This window comes from Leucopleurus acutus (genome assembly GCF_964270905.1).
Source record: "Leucopleurus acutus genome assembly, chromosome: 1".
In the NCBI taxonomy this organism is placed as follows: Eukaryota; Metazoa; Chordata; class Mammalia; order Artiodactyla; family Delphinidae; genus Leucopleurus; species Leucopleurus acutus.
In genome coordinates this window covers 76,800,150-76,816,963 of record NC_139142.1, presented here as the reverse complement: position 1 = coordinate 76,816,963, position 16,814 = coordinate 76,800,150, and the positions used below count along the sequence as shown (strand labels likewise).

Sequence of the window (16,814 nt, the reverse complement as noted above, 5' to 3'; positions counted from 1 at the left end):
CGCGTGGGTAATATCACAGTTGAGCACAGTAATCAAATGTCAATGACGTAAGGGTTATCACATCACATTCTAGCCCTTTATAGCAAGATTAGGATTTTTAAACATACTCAAATCACAGGCTTGAACCCTGTTTTAAAGCTTGAGCCTAGTAGTTTCAAACTTGGAATGCCTCTCTGTTTCATGGTGTTGGAAAATAGAGGGAAAACTGAGAGTTGTCAAGGTGATACCCCAGTTTCAGGAGGCGTCATAGCTAAATTGAATAATCAGGAAACAACAAATTTGTAACTCTTCTGGCAACTGCTGGAAGACCTTTCAAAAGCAGGATATGTTTTTAGCTCTCTTCTTTCACACCAGAATTCACCCACCGCTCTAAATCTATTGTCAATCATTCCCTTTCTATCAGGAGTCAAGGAACTGGGTTAAAAAATCTTCCCCAAGGAACTTTGGACTGAATCTTCTCCATGTTGATTTTTTTTCATTTCCGCTATAGGAATAAAATTATTGCCCAGTCCCAAAAGAGGGCTTGTGGAGATTAATTAATTGCATATCACTTCACAACAATACTTTTAGAAGTATTGAGTGCCCTTGTGATAGAGCCTGGGTAGCTGATCACTTGAGTCATCCGACTGCAAAACGCTCTCTCAGCATCCACTGGTGAGAAACCCACTTCAGCCCTTGAGAGAGTGAGTGATCTTTCTTATGACCCTTCTTTCCTGATTACTGCCCTGGTATGTTTCAACTAAGATGCTGTGATGCGCCAGCACTTAGCAGTTTCCTCTGTGGAGTAGGATATTGATTGGAGGAGCCTGAGGACTGTAAATGGTGGCCTTCAAAGGGAGCATGGCCTCACCATCATGAGACGATGGAGAGTTTAATCGAGTAGCATGGACATATATACATTACCAAATGTAAAATAGCTAGCTAGTGGGAAGCAGCTGCATAGCACAGGGAGATCAGCTCGGTGCTTTGTGACCACCTAGAGGGGTGGGATAGGGAGGGTGCGAGGGAGACGCAAGAGGGAGGGCATAGGGATATATGTATACATATAGCTGATTCACTTCGCTATACAGCAGAAACTAACACAACACTGTAAAGCAATATACTCCAATAAAAATGTTTTTAAAAAATGTGATCATGGAAGGGGTTAATTTTCTAAACAAACTGGCTGTTAACAATTCCCCTACAGTATATCATGAATTATTTTAATGCAAAAAAGTATGCAGTTGCAAATATTAGTACAGTAAGAGAGAGGAAAATGATAAAATGACTTCTAAATATTCGAGGGAAGTTTAAAAAGAACTTGCCTTGCCTGGATGAAGAAAAATGAACCAGGGAATATCAGACTGTCCCTGTGTAAGATGCATTGATAACGCCCTTTTCTACTGTGGCATAACTTTTCCTTCTTGCTGTTTTGCTCCAACACCCTAAATAGTTTGACAGCCCCTAAAGTGATCTAATTGTGTGATTTTCTCAAAATCCTGATACAGACATTGAACATATTAAGTCCATTTGTCTCCTGAGAACTGTCTAGCTGGGAGAATTTTTTAATTCAAAGGGATAACGAATTTCATTTCTTCATGCAGGATAAAGCTCAGACTGGGGCCCCTCTCCTACTACTGTGTTGTTTAAATGGAGGCTCACAGTGTATTTGAAGACTAACTGGTCATCGAGTCCTTGAAGTTCATTGTTTCCTATCCATCTCTGAACTCCATGGCTATTGAGATTCCTTTCCTTATTCTGAAAGCTAAGGGCTCGTTGATAGCTGCCTCTGGGCTTGTCCACTCAGAGACACTGGAATGTCATTCTGCCTTCTCCTTGGTGCTGTAGAAATAGTGTCCTGGTTTGATCTGTGTTTATTTAACGCGTTGGAAAAGTAGCTCCTCCTAAGAGAGCTCGGAATAACAGTTTGCTTCCCCCTTCCCGGCACCTTCTTTCTTTCTCATGGCTGCAGTTTGATTGGGAATTTGCCACAAAGTATACACATCCAGATTGTAACAGTTTATCCAGGAACTTGGTGTTGGATGTATTTATATCCTGAACAACTGGAAAATCCTTATCCTCCTAAGAGTAGCAGCTTCAATTTCCATTTGGCCTTGTGTGTATTTTTAAATGTTGCATTATTTTTATTGAGGCATAATTGATATACAACATTATATTAGTTACAGGTGACCTTTTGGCTTTTAATGATATGAATTGACACGTTGTTTTCACCCTCCCTTTTGGTATTGGACTTGCTCATCTCTGAAACCCTATTTAACTTTCAATGTTAGAATTGTTTTGACTTTCTTGTCTTTTCTACCTGAGACCTGAAGTCGTGGAATCTGCCATTTCCCAAACGCTTTTTCTCTTGGTGTTTTCCATAACTGACTCAGATATGCATGAATATACCCTTTTTAAATACAGTGTTCTCATTATTCAACTTCCTGTAAGCTCATGGTAGGATATAATTCTCTTATAGGATACCTACTTGGTGGGCACGTAGTACGTCTTTTCCATGGTCACGATGAGTGTTTGACAATACCATCTACAGACCAGAATGATTCCCAGCACAGGTAAGCCGGTAGCTTCATCCTTCCCTTGTCTCCTGTCTCCGGTGACTCAGACTAAAGAGTTGGCTTTTGGATGTGGAGACAGATGAATTCTGTAAGTGTTAGTTAATTGACGAACTTCCCTCCAGTCATGGGTTGCAGTTATAAAACAGGAAAGGCAGTATGCTTGAGCGTGCTCACAGGAATAGCTATATACACAGGCTGCTTCTTAGGCAAGCAATTCTGTGGTGCTTTTCAATCCCTTTGTTTTCTGTGGTTGCTTCCAAATCTAAGGAGTTTCTGGTAGCATTAATTGTAGACTGAAGGACGCTTTTTTTTTTTTTTTTTTTTTTTTGCGGTACGCGGGCCTCTCACTGTTGTGGCCTCTCCCGTTGCGGAGCACAGGCTCCGGACGCGCAGGCTCAGCGGCCAGGGCTCACGGGTCCAGCCGCTCCGCGGCATGTGGGATCTTCCCCGACCGGAGCATGAACCCGTGTCCCCTGCATCGGCAGGCGGACTCTCAACCACTGCGCCACCAGGGAAGCCCTGAAGAACCCAATTTTGTGATGGAAATCAGGATGGTCATTCTAGCGAGTCTGTGCACTTACATAAATTATTCACCAGGCTCTTCAAAGGCAGATTATCTCTATTACTCCCCCTTTTATGTACTATGAAGGTGAAGTTCAGTGATTTCATTCTGCTTATCATCAAACAGGATTGGAGAAACCAAATGTCGATATCCAACCAGAGCTGGATCAGCAGGGGATGGTGCCGGGGCGGCATGTACTGCTGAGGATGATGCTTTCTTTGGATCTCTAGTTATCTACTCAAAGGATGCTTTTCCAAAATTCAAAATCAGGAGATGGAAGATATTAATCTAGGTCTTAAATTCACACTGAAGCATCCTTTAGTATTCTGTTTATATATAGAGGAACAGAGTATAAAAAGCTTGGCCTCTGTAACTATGGAACTCTGATATATTTTAAAAAATCAAATCTCAGATGTAAATTAGACTGAACTTAGGACAGCAACAAGTCTGATCTCCCAGATCGCTCGTAATACATTCTTTGGTTTTGCACGATGCCTACGGGAACCTCATTAACTGCATTTCTTTTACTTCATTAGAAACACGTGATCACATTCACACATCTTAGAAATCATCTAAGTCAGGCTCCTGCCAAAGGTCACACACTGGATGATTGCAGATGGGAGCCTGAAACCCAGAGATGCTGAGTCTCCAGCCAGGGCTCCTTCCTTATTTTATGTTCTAAAGGGCCCCCAGGAGCAATGTGCTTGAGCGTGTTACTGTGCATCTTAGAAACTACCCACTGGCAATGTATATCCTTTATTGTTCTGAACCTCTTTCTACTGGCTCTGTCCTCTGTGTATCCCTTCATGGGAACCAGATGTGACCCGGAATGGTGTCTAGCCTTCCTGGCACTGGTCCAGTGGCTGGCAGTTATCTCTGAGTAGAGAAGTTAGGCTGACCTGATTTCCCTTGGAATTAAGGATTCCCTACACTAGATAATGTCATGTGATCCTACTCAGTTGCGATTTTCTTTTCCTTTTTTAAATTTTTAATTTATTTTAAAAAATATTTATTTATTTACTTTTGGCTGTGTTGGGTCTTTGTTGCTGTGCACAGGCTTTCTCTAGTTGCAGCGAGCGGGGGCTACTCTGTTGCGGTGCTCAGACTTCTCATTATGGTGGCTTCTCTTGTTGTGGTGCGCGGGCTCTAGGTGCACGGGCTTCAGTAGTTGTGACACGCAGGCTCAGTAGGTGTGGCGCACGGGCTTAGTTGCTCCACGGCATATGGGATCTTCCCGGACCAGGGATCGAGCCCATGTCCCCTGCATTGGCAGGTGGATTCTTAACCATCGCACCACCAGGGAAGCCCTCCTTTTTTTTAAAACAGTGAAATTATGCAGTAGCCCACGTACTGTCTCTTTAATATCTTATCCTGCTGCAGTAAGGCAAAAGCTTGCAGTTGGATACAGAACTGAAGTTTGTTAGTGAGTTTGGCAGAGTTGGCTACATGTAAGATGGAACACGTCAAAACTCACTAGTTCTCTCTTCCCTTTCCTATTCTTTTTTTAAGGAAAGGAATTTGGAAACAATTAAAATGACATTTGCATGGCCCTTTACCCCTCCCCCACACACACATGCACCTGTCATTAAATTTAGAACCAAATTAGAAGCATCTGGGCAGAAACAATGCTACTTGGAGAAGCTTGTCATTTGGTGGGCACTCCTATCGAGTGGTTCAACAAGATCCTGACCCAAAAGAAAGGCTGGACAAGTATTTGAAAGAAGGTGCTGGGGAGAGTGAAACAGATAGAGAGGAATTCCCAGAATGGGCCCCCTGAGGAAGGCATGCATGCCATCATTGAGTTAAGAGCAAAACCGGCCTTCCTTTGGCTGAGGATTTCACGTGATCTAATTTGTATTTTGGGGAAAAAAAGAAATCGACAGATAAAAATAAAAAGGCTCTTCCTTTCCTTTGTAAGGAAAAATAAAAAGACTATGCCTATGAAGGAGTTGAGCCTGGAGGGAGTCAGCAGTGGCTCCTTATAATGGAACTCGGGTTTTTGTAGCAACTGGTCTCTCATTCAACACAGGATGCCTCGGCATTTTCTGCTGTCTAGGTGAGGTGAGATATAAGCCTCATCATTGTCATGTGTCATCAGGTCAATCCTCAGAACTGGCCAGGATAGCCAGGAATACCGAAATTTGGGAGAGCACAAAGGAATAGGAAATCAAGAATACACAAAAAGGTGCCCAGAGTCAGGAAGGCATGCAGGTGATTCCACCGTAATGGGGCTGACTTTCCAGAGGAAATCATTCCTTGTAAAGCCTGAGAGCAGCCAGGCTGGGTAGAGAGGCTGACCGTCCCAGGGTGCAAAGCCGAAAGAATAATCTAACATTCTGAGCTCTGATCCTTGCCTCTGCCTCAGGCTTGTCAAGCATCCTGGAATAAGTCACTTAACTTACTGAAACTAAGGCTAAGCTGTCAGCCAAGCTTTCAGAGCACCTCAGCTCCCCACCCACTCACCTCCTCTCCTTGGGTAATTGTTTGAGAGCGGGGGCAGGTTGTTTCAACCTCTGTAACCTTTCGAGATTCAATGGAGCAAACCACCCGCATTTCCTAGGTGGGAAGGACTAACTTTCTAGAATTCTTTAAATGTCAGAGGGAGAGAGTTCTCAAATCATGTGACCTAGGGTGATCTGCTCCACCGTTTCCACCTGAGAGACCGCTTTTGCTTTCATTGAGGATGGAGAAGCGTCAGTGAAAATCTCAACAAATTTTCCTGCAGGGCTAGGTCAGTACAGCATCATTACTATTCTGGGCCTGGCACAGAGACACCTGGGGTGTTGGAGCTCTGCAGTAGCATAGGATTTCTTTCTTAATATTTACTACATATTTCCTGATAGTACATACATTTGAAAAAGGTTTAGAATATCTTCTATAATCCCACCACCAAAAGGTAACCACTGTTAATGTAGTGTTTTATTGGATTTCTGTGCCAGGTAATGTAGCTTTCGATGCACATTTATAAACATCTATATTTAAACAAAATTTGGAAAAATCAACAATACATAGTATTTTGTACACCCATGAACATCGTTGTGCACATTCATTATTGTTTTAAAAAACCCCATTAAATGCTCACAACCATTCTGTGACTTAAGTACCCTTATTAGGCTCATTTTACAGGTGAGGAAATTGATGCATAGAGATTTGAAGGGACTTGACAAGGTCACACAGCTAATAGATTCAAATTCAGGTCTGCCTGACTCCCAAGCCCATATTTTTAACCAGCTCATAATTATAATACTTCTTGGGAGAAGGAAATAATTACCACATATTTCCTCTTCCCCTCTATTGATTACCTGTTGTCTTAAAATTTAGATCAAGATTCTTCTGGAGTTTGAGTAATTCGATTGTGATATATACATACCCTCTATAGTAGAGGTAGCATTTTAAATTAGTGAAATTAAATGCAATTAAATGATCAGTGTTGATCCAAGGTCACAAGATTCTCAGAAAGTATCTGGATTCAGTATACCTGGCAATCCAGGGACCACTATCATGAGACATACCTTTAAACTAAGATAGTTCATTTAATTCCTCATAATCTGTGATATAGATGGGTTGGTCCCAATTGTATGGATTAAAAAATCAGACTTTGATAATCATCAGATAAACATCAAACACACCCATTTCATGGGACATGTTACAGAATGCCTGACCCGTACTCCTCAAAACTAGCGAAGTCCTGAAAAATAAGGAAAGACTAAGAAACTCTAACAGACCAAAGGAAACGGGGAAAACATAACAACTAAATGCAATGCAACCTCCAGGATGGGATCCTGAAACAGGAAAAGAATTAATAGAAAAACTGATGAAGTCCAAAGAAAGTCTTGAGTTTAGTTAGTAATAATGTGCCAATGTTGGTTTCTTAGTTCTGACAACTGTACCATAGCAATGTAAGATGATAACCGTAGGGGAAACTGAGTGAGACTATACGGAAGCTCTCTGGACTATCTTTGCAACTTTTTTTTTACAAATCTAGAGTTATTCCAAAATAAACATTTTAGTTAAAAACACATTAAAAGATTATTGTTAATGCAGGAAAGGAGACAACAGCAACCGAGAATAGAGCTTTGTGCCCAGCTTCCTAGAACAATGGAAATGAATTCACACAGTACTACGTATATGTTTTACAAGTACAAATACATTTTCTAAAGATGTGAAACTGCATCAGCGAGCTGAACGAGAAAGAATTGGAGCGTTTGGTATCGCGTCTGATGATGTGACTGGGCTGTTTTGACTCCTGATGTGGAAATAGAGACAGTCCTTTTTCCATTGTACACCTGACGGTCCATGAGTGTCCATGATGAGTATGTGGCTAGCAGTTCCCTCCCCTTTAGCACCCTTTTTCCCTTATAAGAGAGACTGGGAAGTAGTGCCTTCCTTTGACTCTTGCTTCTCGTTTTGCTGACTCTGTGAGGGCTTCGAAATACAGCGGGTTCTGAGCAGCCTCTGCAGGGAGCTGTTCCCTGCCCGGTGCTGGTCAGCATTCGGCACAGAGGAGCTAATCTCCAACTCTGCTCACAGGAGGATATACTACGAAGCTGGGGGAGCTGGCACGAGAGCCAGATCTCTGTGGAGAGTGGAACCCCTTCGGATAAGGTAATGGAGTGTCCGGGGGGCATTCTTTTCAAGGATTTTCTTTTCCAGGACAGTCCATTGTCTTAAATGTTTCATTTGTTCCATATCACCTGGCAAACTCTCAGAAGTTCCTTGGCCAAGAGCTAAATTCTGAAATGTCTGTGACTTTGTTTTTTGTTTTTAAAGTGCACGCACACACGCGCACACACGCACGCAGTCACACACACACACACACACACGCACACACACGATTTCCAACACCTCCGTTTTGACGCTGAAGCCAGCAAGCTCTGCTGCCTTGAACCAAACCCCCAGCTCCTGCTGCCCTTGCAGTGGCTATGTTATAAAAGGCAAGCGCAGACATGTTCACCGAGAGCCATCAAAGCTGTTCGCCCATTTATTTTCTTAAATAGATTCTCTGGAACCCAGGTAAGTTTTCCTCCTCCCGGTAGCCTTGTTGGCTCCAGTGCAAAATTAGCTTTAAATGACAGAGGGCTGTAATCGCATGAAGTAGGGAAGACTAAAACATCACTGGAAGTGTAGCTGTGAAGGAAACTGTATTTATCAGAACTTGTCGGAAACAGTTGTACCTGGATGAAGGAATGGGAGGCTGAGACTTTGGATACAGGTACTTGAGTAAAAACATGGCATCTCTAAACATCAGACTACTGAAGGGGGGGTCCAGTTAAGCTCTGGACCTTTATTTTGCCTGGAGGGGTCACAAGTTAGGTTAGAGCTAAACTGCTCGAGGTGAGAGGAGGGTCAGTGTTGCCATTTTTGGTTTTCCCTCTCATTTTTGGTTTTTGGCCTCTCCCTCTAGCTCTCTGCTCAGTCTCTCCCTGAACACTTGTTCAAAGTAAAATCTCTCTAATCGGGGGTGGGGGTGGGGGTGGGGGGGGATGCTATATGCCCCCCGGGGGGTCCTCAAGATAATCCACTGGAGATCAGGAGAAAACATTAGAACTTCTCTCACACATACACATGCAGGTACATTCACATTTTTTACTGAGAAACTCTGGAGGTGGCTGGTTGAAAGAATCCTGGTTAGCTTGTGGTTGTTAGCTGGCTTGTGGTATTTATATTCTCTTTCAAGCCTGTTGAAATTCTTATAGTGTCATACTCTTTTTTTTTTTCAGGTTATTAGGGCTTGGTTCTTGTTTAATGGACTTTTTAAAAAATCAAAATAAGTATATATGTGTCTATATATATATATAGTTCCAGTTATGGTGGTTCTTTGTTTATTTCCCCAGACTCTTAAATATGAACAATTTAAGCCTTTTATCAGTGTTTTTTGGATTCTTTGGGGCTCCAAAGAATTAGCTCGAGAGGAGGGTCATTTTAAAAGCTGATACGTGTATTCCTGAAACATTTTGTTCTAACTGAAAGGATAAACTAGATACAGATTATTCGGTGCATAAGTCCTACCCTAACACTTAACATGACTTTTGTTGAATGCCAGCCTTTTGATGTAGGACCGTGGAACTTTGTACCTCTTAATCCCCTTTACTCACTTCTCCCACCTCCCCAACCTGCCTCCTCTCACAACTGCCAGTCTATTCTCTGTATCTATGAAATTTATGTTGTTTTCTTTGTTTGCTCATTTGTTTTGTTTTTCAGATTCCACAGATGAGTGAAATCATATGGTATTTGTCTTACCCAGTCCGATTTATCTCACTTAGGATAATACCCTCAAGGTCCATCCATGTTGTTGCAAATGGCACAGTTTCATCCTTTTTTATGGCTGACTCGTATTGCACTGTGTATGTGTATACGGCACATTTTCTTTATTGATGGACAGTTAGGTTACTTCCATATCTTGGCTATTGTAAATAATGCTGCAGTGAACATAGGGGCGTGTATCTCTTTTCAAATTAGTGGTGGTAGTAAAATGCTTGAATTGAGGCGGCACATTTGGAAATGCTTTACTTTCCCAGAAATAAGTTTCTCCAAAAAGGCAAGCTTCCCTTTTTTTTTTTTTTTTCTTTTTTTGTGGTTTTGGCATCAAGACACTTCAGTGGAGTGAAGGAAAAATCGGAAGCTTGGGACTTCCAGTTACATTAAACCACTGACCTGCCCCCGGGACCATGTTCCTTGTTGGTGATCTTAAGAGAGTTCATTAGAGAACACCATGCTGAGTTGTAGGCAGGCATGCAATCCTAGAGCAAGCCAGGAGTCAGGGGATGAACCCCAGAAGGCCTGTGTGAAACAGCACAGGGTAAATATTGAAAAGGACTGATTTTTGTGTAAATGCAATTTCTTGTCTGTTTCATCTGCCCAGTTGGAGCGGCAGTAACATCAGATGGGGCCAGGCTTTCCGACTTCGGCATCTCACCACAGGCCACTACCTGGCCTTGACAGAGGACCAAGGCCTTATACTGCAAGACCGGGGAAAATCAGACACCAAGTCCACAGCCTTCTCTTTCCGAGCATCAAAGGTGAGGTGGACTTCGACCTCGTTCTCAAAGTGAAAGCTCTGAAACCTCCAGGTAGAACGGTGACTGACAAATAAAGTAGGCTGGAACAAAATGGAATTGGAAATGAGACCTATGGTAAACACTTTGTTCTCTTATCTTTTGAATTGAGTTCATAGAGGAATGCTTACCTGGGTTGAAGGTTGAAGTCTTAGGAGGGAAAAACTTTAAAGGAAAGTAGAAAGCCCTAGAAAACAAAAATGTTCACAGGAAGGGACAGTGTCGCTCAGAGGCTAGTGGAAAATACTGTTGTTGTTAAATATGTTCTGAATTGTTTTTAATACTTTCAAGTCATATGCTTCACTCCCCATAAAGCAGGGGTAACACGGAGGCATAAGTTTCAGTGCTACATTAGGTAAGTCAAGGAAGTGATTTCTTTTGGAAAGATGCAGAGAAGGTGTAATTCTGGACACGACATCGTCTTGCAGTTATTTATATTATACAGAGTTACTAGTTCCTCTTCCCAGGTCGTCTGTTCTCTCCAGATCTCTTAGCTCTGGCCTGTCCATCTCCAGCCTTCTTTAAGAGTGAATTCTGTGGTCACCATGTTAACCCCAAACATGTAGCTTTGCCACTTGGTGTGTGGAGAGACAAATATTTTTTGAAACCTCTGTCTTTAACGGTCAGCCAGGTTTTGACTCTGCGTAACTCAGAGCTGGATCTAGTTGGATGGTCGGAATTGCACACTGAGCTAGCTTCTGACAGACAGTTCGGTGCTCTGTTACTTTATGATTGTTCTGGAAAGATTAGCCAAGCATGAGAAGGGCTGTGCCCAACATACGCATAGTTGTCAGGGAGCCTGCACCTCCTAAGAGGACAGCTCAGCATCTCCGTTGGGAACTTCATCTCTAGCTTCATTCTTCTTTGCTCTTTTCCAGAAATAGATCTTGATTTGTGTTCTCAACACGATTTCAGTAAAGGCTTATTGATGATTCCGTTCATGTAGGACTCGGTGTCAAGCTGACAGCTGCATTCCTGTGGGACATCTCTGCTTCATAATGAATCAGAGAGGCCGGTCTTTCAGCACTGTCTTCCTTGAAGCAGGGAGTCACACTCCTTTTTTCCCTCCTTTTATGGTCCTGAAGTATTTTTAGGCAGAGAATCTCTGGCACAGAGATTCTTCTCCCCTAGTTGCCCTGTATCAGAGTTAGGCTTTTCCTACACCCATGGTTCAAACCTGAAGAAATGAGAGCTTCCTGCCATCAGTTCCATTCAAGCATCTCCTTCTGTCTGCTTCTCTTCCAATGGCACGTTAGCTCCTTGACTTCATTCTGGTTTTCGGAGCTCATCTCCTTCACGTTACCCTCGCTTTTGTTTTTTTTTAAGATTCTCAACACAAGCAGGATTTTAGATTCAAGTTGATGACCATGGACTAAAACATTCTGGCCTCCAGGAAGTGTGTTAGGACACTGCAACTGGCTAAAAGGAGCAGTGAAACTAAGCAACAGAAAAGTCCTCGAGACAACTTGGACATGAAGTGGGCGGGGAGAGCAGGCGCGGGAGGGTCGGGAGGGGTGGAAAGTAAGAAGCGACTCGTCATAGCTGGTGACCATGTAAATACCTTTCTAAGATGCCAGCTTGGCTTGTCCCTTATTTGAGCGTTCTACCCCAGTCCCCTCAGCCCTGGGACGAACCCTGACACTGAGGTCTTTACCACTGCAGAAGGAGCCTTCTCTTGTGACAGCAGAAGAATCAGGTGGCCTTCCGGGCAGCTGGCGGGATCCTGTTTCAAGGGGACTCTTGCATTCCGTTCCTTTCTTGGCCTATCCTCGTGGAGTATAGCTCAGCCCTGTGTTGTGGCCTCTGCGGGAAGCCAAACAAGCTCAGAGTACCCCGGAGAGTCCTCATAACGTTCCTTCTACTCGGCACCACTGCCAGCCTGTGAGCACATTTTACCCTCCAGAAGCTCATTCCTCATCTCCGCAAGTCCCCCAGTTTCCATGCACAGGGAGGCCAGCAGCTGATGGCTCAGGGGCATCATGGTACCAGGGGGCTGCCAGCACAGCAGAGCTGGATGAAAAGTCACCCGTGAGTCACATTGTCCTGTGCACTTGGCAATGTGGTTGCATTTCATTGGCGTCACAACGTTGGAGGTTTAAATACCTCTCAGTGCAGCAGTGTTCAGTCCGGCTACCTTCATTTTAACTTGAAAGGAACTGACATTAAAGTGACCTAGTCTCCGTGTCAGGCCAACATAAGGCTGCATCCCCCAGGAGATCGGAGCTTCCTTGGGACATTGTGTGGACAGGGCATTGGGCATCTTAACTGTGAAGCTGCACGGGAAGGAAGAACATGTGGGAACATGGAGTTCTGCCGTCCACGATCCAAAGAGCTCCTGGGGAAGAACTCTAGAGATGCCTTGATTTCTCTGGGCCTCCAGACTCCTCCTTAGTACATGTACTTTTACCTTACTTGGCGCAGGCTCTCTTCCTTAATACACTCTCCACTGTGCTTCCCCTCACTGGGGAATAGTGTTCCCCAGCAGACAGATTTGTGGCTCTGGTTTTCAACAGTGGGAAGGCTCTGAGTTGTCTTGCCAGCTCTCACCTGTACCAGGTGTCAGGTGATGGAGCAGATGGCAGACAGGGGTCTGAAATAGCGTGTCAGGACCTGGGTGGTGGCACAGGGTTTGGGGGGACTCAGTGGGAAGGTTGAGAGGGGGAGATAGTGTGTCCTTTGTGCCTCAGTGAATGGGGTTGAGTGGGGCTATTCCTCTGATCTTCTCTGTATGCTGGAGAATCTGGAGAACAGGAGAAGAGACTCCCGGAAGGAGCACTACTTAGGCTCCTAGGTTCTGGGAGGACGCTGGGCTCTGAGTCACCGGCAGTGATGGGCTTCCCGCCCCACGTTTCCTGTCAGGCTGCACGAGCCCGTGACAGCTATGACTGCACGACCCAGGGCCCTAGGTCGGCCGCAGGTGTGTGTTCATATCCTCAGCAAACTGTCCTCGCGAGGAAGATGGCAGGTGCCCCTGTGAATCTTGTGCCCGCACGACAGGACGGGGGCGTGACTGAACCTTGCTGGGTTGGGGGTCAAGTCCGAGCATCGGCCGCAGTCATTGACCTGGCCTGGCTCAGATGGAATCAAACTGTGGTCTCTGAGCAAACTATGTGAATGAGCAGAATGGGATCTCGGTCAGAGCTTGCATTCCTCTCCTTCAGCGGGGGATCCAAATCAAACTGGAGGCCTGGGAAGTACTGAGGGCTCTGAATCACAGCATCGCACCTATTCCCTTAATCTGGAAGGGGTAGCGCGTAAGATAGAACATGGCTTCCAAGTCACCTAGATCTGGCCTTGACTCTCATCCACCCTCTGTGGAACCTTGAACACAATTCTTAATCTAGTTGCAGCTCATTTGAAGTCTGTCATAAAAGATGCTGTAAGGGCCGACCCCTGCCTGCCCTTCCATGGTATCACTGGCCACCAGCTCACGCTTGCCTTGAGCTCTAGCATACGAAGTACGTATCGTCTTTGAACATGTTATCTTTTCTCATCGCTAAACCTGTACTCTTTTAACCCTCCACGTACCGTCATCAGCGAACTCCTCCGCATCTTTCAGACAAATGTCAAGTGCCCCTCACAGGAAGAAGGCCCTTCCCCTTCCCTCCAGCAGGGCCCTGTTCACGATTCTGTTACAGTCACCGCTCACTCGACGGGGAGCTCCTGGATCACATGCCCCCAGCCTTTTCTGTACCTCTGCACCCCACACAGTGTGTAGCATGTAGTAAGTTTGAGCATTGCTTGCTGAAGGGATACGTAAATGTGGTCATAGGTTCATACAGAGTGAAATCCATTCCATTTTAACCTCCATCCTCTTCATAGATTTTCTCATCATTGTGTAATCATTTTCGATCATAACACAACCCCTATAAACCCTTAAGGAGAGACATTCATTCATTTGAACATCGAAGTCAAATTTCTGTGAACTTGATCTCACATCATTTTCCCGTGGTCTTGACATTGCAAGGCCATGCCCCAAGGATTGTCGGGTAATGCGATTTAATATTTACTCTGGCACAGCAAGACCGTCTATTTAGATGTCGTGTCTCCACGTCAGTGTATAACACTCAGTTCCTTTCAGGGAAGGGTGAATTACTAATGTTAAAGCAAGCCTTACTATATGAAGCCGTTTATTTTATGGCTACTTTTAATGACTCTACCATAAGTTTTGAATGAGTGAGATCGTCTCAAATTTTGCCTCCTTTGTTACATAAAGGCAGACAGCTATCACTGTTCTCAGTTGGAGGAAATTTTCCCTCCGTGTATAAAAACACTCAATTCAATTCAGTCAACATGTATCACATATCTACTGTATGTTAAGATCTGTGTTCTTGGCCAAACGTGACTTCCCCTTTAAAAACTGCCCACTGCTGTCTCTGCTATGAGTGGAAAGCATCCCTGTAGACGGGATCCTCTTGAGCATTTTAACCTCAGCGGCCCCGCCCGAAACAAGAGGGCAGCGGGGCTCACAGCATCCCTCTGTGAAATCGCAAGCACCGAAGTAGTGCTGTTTGCGCCTGTCCCCTTGCTGGCTCCGTCCATGTCCTCACCAAGTTCTCAGTTGGGGGAAGAGAGGGTATGAAGGAAAGGAGGGAAGGGGAAAGAAGAAAACATGGACCTTGAGATTCAATCATCCCAAGACAGCACCACCTCCTGCAGTTTCATTTTAAATGGAATCTACAAAGCATTTTTAAAATTTAACTCGACAGTTGGTCCCAAGACTTGGTTGTTCAAAGTGGACCAGATAGAGAGGCAGTCAAGGAGAACCCTGGGCTTTGAAGTGGAGGAAACCTGGCTTTGAATCCTGGCTCCACCATATGCTGTTCAGTCTTCCTGCCCCTTTTTGTAAAACACGAGAGTGAAGAAGTATGTCCCGAAGGATTGTTATGAGGATTAAATGAGACCAGGAAGATGACCTAAGAGAGTGTTTCCTTATCCATGAAATGGCAGGAGTACGGCCTACCTGAAGGTGATCATGTAGGGAGGGATTGATGAGAAAGACGGAGGAAAGAGCCCAGCACAGTGACCCCGGCTCACGAAATGCACCTTCCCTAACAAGCCGGACAGGCCTGCTCCCCTAGCGTGCTGGAAATGGCAGAGGATCTGTCATTGGCTTCCCACCCAGCAGAGGCTCTGCAGCCAGCCCTGGGGCCAGCCAGGCTCCTTGCAGTATCCTGCAGCGTGCAGTTTTTTTAAGGCCATTCTAAGACCTCCCATTCGAGATCAGAAATGCAGAAGGGGACTATATTGGTGGAGAAGTGAACCTAAAGGTGATTTCTCAAGGTTTCTCCTGCGACTTTTACGAAGGAATGGTCTCACCGGCACTTTATTGATGGCTGACCCCAGCATCCATGAATGGGCCCCATCTTCCCATATCTCCTTTTCCTCTGAATCTTTTTTGATTGTTTCCTGTCCTTTGGAAAGGTACTTTTTTGTCCTCTGTGAATGTAGATGGCTTCAATATGTCAAATGCAGCAAATTTCACTCTAATAATAAACACGAATTAGGACCTACTCTGTGCCAGGTATCGTGCTAATACCATAGCTAAAACTCGTCCATCTCTATGCCTTTGTTACTTTTCAATCCGTCATTCACATTGCCGCTGGAACAATTGTTCTAAGATGCAACCCTTGTTTTATCCCTCACTTAAAATTCTCAACGGATTCCCATTACCTATGCTAGCTTTTTCCAAGAGGTGTTCCCAACAATAATTCTATGGAAAAAAAAATTTTTTTAAGTAAAATGCTGTGTTAAACAGAGTTGAATAGGTTGTTTTGTTTCTTTTTGCTATTCTCATAAGAGTCCATTTTATACTATCCTAATGTTCCCTTTGACTCCTGGAAGAAGATACTGTCCAAAGTCCTCTTTTCCCACAGAAAGTCTGTGAACAGTGTGAGTTTGAGAAACGTGCACCTGTAGGATAAAGTCAGAGTCCTTGTTGTTCAGGTCCCTTTCTGGACTTCACCACCCCCTTGCCACACTATACCCATCTTATTAGAATGTCCACCCCTTCCGCATTCCCCGTCTCTCCTCTTTCTCCTAGCCAAGCTCACATAAAGTGGCAACTGGTATAAAATCATCACGAGCTCCCCAGGCAGAGTGAGTTGTTCTCTCTTCCAAATTCCAGTTGCACCTTGAATATAAACCATATCACCTTGTTGTCATGAGTGGTTTGTATGTATGACTCCTGAAGTTTATACTTCAGAACCCAGAGCCATTTTTTTCACAGAATGATAACATATATTTTCCACTTCTTTATAACAGCATTCAAACACATAAACATTAATACAATCAATGCTTAACTGTACTGATAGTTACCATTCAAGAAATTATGTTCAAATGACAAATGGGCTGTGGAATTACACTTGTCTTTGGATTCTCTTCCATTGCTTACTAGCTACAGGGCTTTGAGCAAATTACTCCAACTCTGCAAGCCTCAGTTTTATCATCTATAAAGTCAGAGAAATAAAAACAGCAGGGCCATTGAAAGGTTTAGATAAAATGTTTTTAAAGTGTCATGTCTAATACACATCACTGTGTAGGTCTTTAGTAAATTCACATGTTGGTGTTGCCATTGTAAAGCACTTGGCAAAATACTTCACTCAAAGTAGGCACTAAACGAATAGTAGTTCCAGTTCCCTT

General features: G+C 44.1%; 1 protein-coding gene across 3 annotated transcripts in view; it reads left to right on the top strand.

Moving 5' to 3' along the window:
- RYR3 (ryanodine receptor 3) overlaps positions 1 to 16,814 on the top strand; it is a 557,501-nt gene that overhangs the window by 257,906 nt on the left and 282,781 nt on the right. For all 3 annotated transcript variants that reach the window (XM_082842048.1, XM_082842046.1, XM_082842047.1), the window contains exons 8-10: positions 2,459 to 2,552; positions 7,648 to 7,722; positions 9,980 to 10,136. In XM_082842048.1, coding sequence (XP_082698174.1) covers positions 2,459 to 2,552; positions 7,648 to 7,722; positions 9,980 to 10,136 — 326 coding nt within the window. The remainder of the gene's footprint in view (positions 1 to 2,458; positions 2,553 to 7,647; positions 7,723 to 9,979; positions 10,137 to 16,814) is intronic.